Source organism: Dendropsophus ebraccatus, chromosome 1 (assembly GCF_027789765.1).
Source record: "Dendropsophus ebraccatus isolate aDenEbr1 chromosome 1, aDenEbr1.pat, whole genome shotgun sequence".
NCBI lineage: Eukaryota > Metazoa > Chordata > Amphibia > Anura > Hylidae > Dendropsophus > Dendropsophus ebraccatus.
Window position 1 is genome coordinate 1,792,271 of NC_091454.1, and position 5,000 is coordinate 1,797,270.

The following is a 5,000-nucleotide window of genomic DNA, read 5'->3' on the forward strand; positions in this document are numbered from 1 at the left end:
GTCCACCACTGAGATGGAAGCTCAGGTGTCCAGGGGGTGTTACCCAGTGTGGCAGGAGTCCAGCCCCTAGAGGGGACGGAGACGGCAGCCCCCCCCCCTAGAGGGGACGGAGACGGCAGCCCCCCCCCTAGAGGGGACGGAGACGGCAGCCCCCCCCCCCTAGAGGGGACGGAGACGGCAGCCCCCCCCCCCCTAGAGGGGACGGAGACGGCAGCCCCCCCCCCCTAGAGGGGACGGAGACGGCAGCCCCCCCCCCCTAGAGGGGACGGAGACGGCAGCCCCCCCCCCCCCCCCTAGAGGGGACGGAGACGGCAGCCCCCCCCCTAGAGGGGACGGAGACGGCAGCCCCCCCCCTAGAGGGGACGGAGACGGCAGCCCCCCCCCTAGAGGGGACGGAGACGGCAGCCCCCCCCTAGAGGGGACGGAGACGGCAGCCCCCCCCCCTAGAGGGTTAGGACCACGGGGCGCAGCTATCGCCAATACAACGCTGGAGCTTATTAAGATATTAAAACACAGAAACCAGGATCCAGCACAGCGTGTTTCCAGGCCTGAGCCGCCTCTTCATCAGGTGCATCAGAAACAGGAAATGACAAAACAGCTAAATATGACATCCCCTTAAAGGGAGAGTACACCCCCCAAATACCATCCATACAGTAACATCTGACATCCCCTTAAAGGGAAAGTACACCCCCAAATACCATCCATACAGTAACATCTGACATCCCCTTAAAGGGACAGTACACCCCAAAATACCATCCATAGAACAGTCCATACAGTGATATGAGACCCCAGAAGAAGAGAAGCCCATATTCTCTGTAGTGTCTGTACTGAGCCGCTACGTGTAACCGTATAGTGTCTGTACTGAGCCGCTACGTGTAACCGTATAGTGTCTGTACTCTGCCGCCACGTGTAACCGTATAGTGTCTGTACTGAGCCGCCACGTGTAACCGTATAGTGTCTGTACTGAGCCGCCACGTGTAACCGTATAGTGTCTGTACTGAGCCGCCACGTGTAACCGTATAGTGTCTGTACTGTGCCGCCACGTGTAACCGTATAGTGTCTGTACTGAGCTGCCACGTGTAACCGTATAGTGTCTGTACTGAGCCGCCACGTGTAACCGTATAGTGTCTACTGTGCCGCCACGTGTAACCGTATAGTGTCTGTACTGTGCCGCCACGTGTAACCGTATAGTGTCTGTACTGTGCCGCCACGTGTAACCGTATAGTGTCTGTACTGTGCCGCCACGTGTAACCGTATAGTGTCTGTACTGAGCCGCCGCGTGTAACCGTATAGTGTCTGTACTGAGCCGCCACGTGTAACCGTATAGTGTCTGTACTGAGCCGCCACGTGTAACCGTATAGTGTCTGTACTGAGCCGCCACGTGTAACCGTATAGTGTCTGTACTGAGCCGCCCACACACTCTCTGTAGTGTCTGCAGTATCTGTATGTCACACATCCAGACACTGCGGGCTGTGGGCGGCAGAGTACAGACACTATACGGTTACACGTGGCGGCACAGTACAGTCACTATACGGCAGAAGAGTCTGGAGGGGGCAGAGGGAGGAGCCTGGGGGAGGGGGCAGAGGGAGGAGCCTGGGGGAGGGGGCAGAAGAGTCTGGAGGGGACAGAGGGAGGAGCTTGGGGGAGGGGGCAGAAGAGTCTGGAGGGGGCAGAGGGAGGAGCCTGGGGGAGGGGGCAGAAGAGTCTGGAGGGGACAGAGGGAGGAGCCTGGGGGAGGGGGCAGAAGAGTCTGGAGGGGACAGAGGGAGGAGCCTGGGGGAGGGGGCAGAAGAGTCTGGAGGGGACAGAGGGAGGAGCCTGGGGGAGGGGGCAGAAGAGTCTGGAGGGGACAGAGGGAGGAGCCTGGGGGAGGGGGCAGAGGGAGGAGCTTTGGGGAGGGGCAGAGGGAGGAGCTTGGGGGAGGGGGCAGAAGAGTCTGGAGGGGACAGAGGGAGGAGCCTGGGGGAGGGGGCAGAGAAGTTTGGTAGATGATGGGGGAGGGCAGTCATGTGCAGTAGTGATTCCGCCACCTTCTTCATGTGCAGACAGAGTGACCCTCACCCCTCAGGATGGCCGTTGGGTCGGGGCCTGGTGGCTCGGGTATCTGGTCGCCGGGGTCATCAGTCTTCTCGCCGCTCTTCCCTTCTGGTTTTTACCAAAAGAAGAAGCAAGGTGCGATCTCCGCAAGAACTCCAGCACCCCCTCCGAGCAGTCCACCTTCATCCTGGAGGAGCTGAGGGAGCAGAAGGTTCCCCGGGACCAGGGGCATCTACTGACAATGGCCAGAGGTAGGGGGTGCTAATACTTACCAGAGGACACAGGTAGGGGGTGCTAATACTTACCAGAGGACACAGGTAGGGGGTGCTAATACTTACCAGAGGACACAGGTAGGGGGTGCTAATACTTACCAGAGGACACAGGTAGGGGGTGAGTTCAGTGATTGTTGTGTTTTGTTGGTCTATTTATCATTGCCCCAGTAGCCAGAATCCTGCTCCACACTGACGAGGGGCAAATACCCCGAAACTGCAGTCTGTGGATGGATGCCTAGCCTTGGTAACCCTTGTCTTATGTCGTTATACTCGCCACAGAGTTAGACTGTGACTCACAGGGGCCACCCTGGTGTTTCCCTATTTAGGTCCCAAAGCTGGTATTAGAGTGAGGACCTGAGGGACTACGTATCAGGGTGGTTTGGTGCTCTCCCCACTAGGAGGCGCCCTTGGCAATGGGCTTCCTTCTCTGGAGAGAGGGAGATCTGGCTATTCCCGTGTTTTGAGACTCTTAACTGAGGCTCCACGGAACCTTTCTTGGCATATTTAAATTTTGTAGGGGACAATGGAGACTCGTAATTGAGTACTCCATTGGAATTTTTCACTGTTCTCCCTGAGTTCAGTGATTGTTGTGTTTTGTTGTGCTAATACTTACCAGAGGACACAGGTAGGGGGTGCTAATACTTACCAGAGGACACAGGTAGGGGGTGCTAATACTTACCAGAGGACACAGGTAGGGGGTGCTAATACTTACCAGAGGACACAGGTAGGGGGTGCTAATACTTACCAGAGGACACAGCTGTTCTGTTACAGTGGGCGCTGGTGTCCGGCCGCCTCACACACTGGGGGGGGGGGGATTTATCAGACGTGGTGTACAGTGTAACTGGCTCAGTCGCCACCGGCAACCAATCAGATTCCTCCTTTCATTTCCCAAAAAATCTGTGAGGTGGAATCTGATTGGTTGCCAGTCTCACTGTACACCATGTCTGATAAATCTCCCCAATGTGCTTTATAGACTCTTTCTTGTTCCCGGCAGATTTCTTCCCCTCCCTGAAACTTCTTCTCTGGAATCCGATCTTCTTCCTGTACGTCTGCGGCAGCGTCTTCCAGTATAATTCTCTGGTGGGGATGGTCACCTATAAAGCCAAATACATCGAGCAGCAGTACGGACAGACGTCATCCAGGACAAACTTCATCATCGGTGAGTCCCTGTGCTGCAACATCCTGTCTCATCCTCCAGAGCTCCACTCACTATTCTGCTGTTACATCATGTCTCATCCTCCAGAGCTCCACTCACTATTCTGCTGTTACATCATGTCTCATCCTCCAGAGCTGCACTCACTATTCTGCTGCAACATCATGTCTCATCCTCCAGAGCTGCACTCACTGTTCTGCTGTTACATCATGTCTCATCCTCCAGAGCTGCACTCACTATTCTGCTGTTACATCATGTCTCATCCTCCAGAGCTGCACTCACTATTCTGCTCTTACATCGTGTCTCATCCTCCAGAGCTGCACTCACTATTCTGCTGTTACATCATGTCTCATCCTCCAGAGCTGCACTCACTATTCTGCTGTTACATCATGTCTCATCCTCCAGAGCTCCACTCACTATTCTGCTGTTACATCATGTCTCATCCTCCAGAGCTGCACTCACTATTCTGCTGCAACATCATGTCTCATCCTCCAGAGCTGCACTCACTGTTCTGCTGTTACATCATGTCTCATCCTCCAGAGCTGCACTCACTATTCTGCTGCAACATCATGTCTCATCCTCCAGAGCTGCACTCACTGTTCTGCTGTTACATCATGTCTCATCCTCCAGAGCTGCACTCACTATTCTGCTGTTACATCATGTCTCATCCTCCAGAGCTGCACTCACTATTCTGCTCTTACATCGTGTCTCATCCTCCAGAGCTGCACTCACTATTCTGCTGTTACATCATGTCTCATCCTCCAGAGCTGCACTCACTATTCTGCTGTTACATCATGTCTCATCCTCCAGAGCTGCACTCACTATTCTGCTGTTCCATCCTCTCTCCTCGTCCAGAGCTGCACTCACTATTCTGCTGTTACATCATGTCTCATCCTCCAGAGCTGCACTCACTATTCTGCTCTTACATCGTGTCTCATCCTCCAGAGCTGCACTCACTATTCTGCTGTTACATCATGTCTCATCCTCCAGAGCTGCACTCACTATTCTGCTGTTACATCATGTCTCATCCTCCAGAGCTGCACTCACTATTCTGCTGTTACATCATGTCTCATCCTCCAGAGCTGCACTCACTATTCTGCTGTTACATCATGTCTCATCCTCCAGAGCTGCACTCACTATTCTGCTGTTACATCATGTCTCATCCTCCAGAGCTGCACTCACTATTCTGCTGTTACATCATGTCTCATCCTCCAGAGCTGCACTCACTATTCTGCTGTTACATCATGTCTCATCCTCCAGAGCTGCACTCACTATTCTGCTGTTACATCATGTCTCATCCTCCAGAGCTGCACTCACTATTCTACTGTTACCTCATGTCTCATCCTCCAGAGCTGCACTCACTATTCTACTGTTACCTCATGTCTCATCCTCCAGAGCTGCGCTTCTCAGCATACATTACTGGGCAGACCAGAGAGGTAACCATCTAAAATTCCTGCAGGAGATGGATGAGAATCAGGGTGCAGCCCCCCACATGTGCTGCGGGGGATGGGAGGAGGCACTGAGCATTGTACGGAGAA

At 54.1% G+C, this 5,000-nt stretch overlaps 1 protein-coding gene across 2 annotated transcripts in view; it reads left to right on the top strand.

Annotated features, from left to right (window-relative positions):
• The window catches only part of SLCO1C1 (solute carrier organic anion transporter family member 1C1), a 43,292-nt gene that overhangs the window by 10,622 nt on the left and 27,670 nt on the right, over positions 1 to 5,000 (top strand). For both annotated transcript variants that reach the window (XM_069951195.1, XM_069951204.1), the window contains 2 exons: positions 2,046 to 2,288; positions 3,304 to 3,468. In XM_069951195.1, coding sequence (XP_069807296.1) covers positions 2,046 to 2,288; positions 3,304 to 3,468 — 408 coding nt within the window. The remainder of the gene's footprint in view (positions 1 to 2,045; positions 2,289 to 3,303; positions 3,469 to 5,000) is intronic.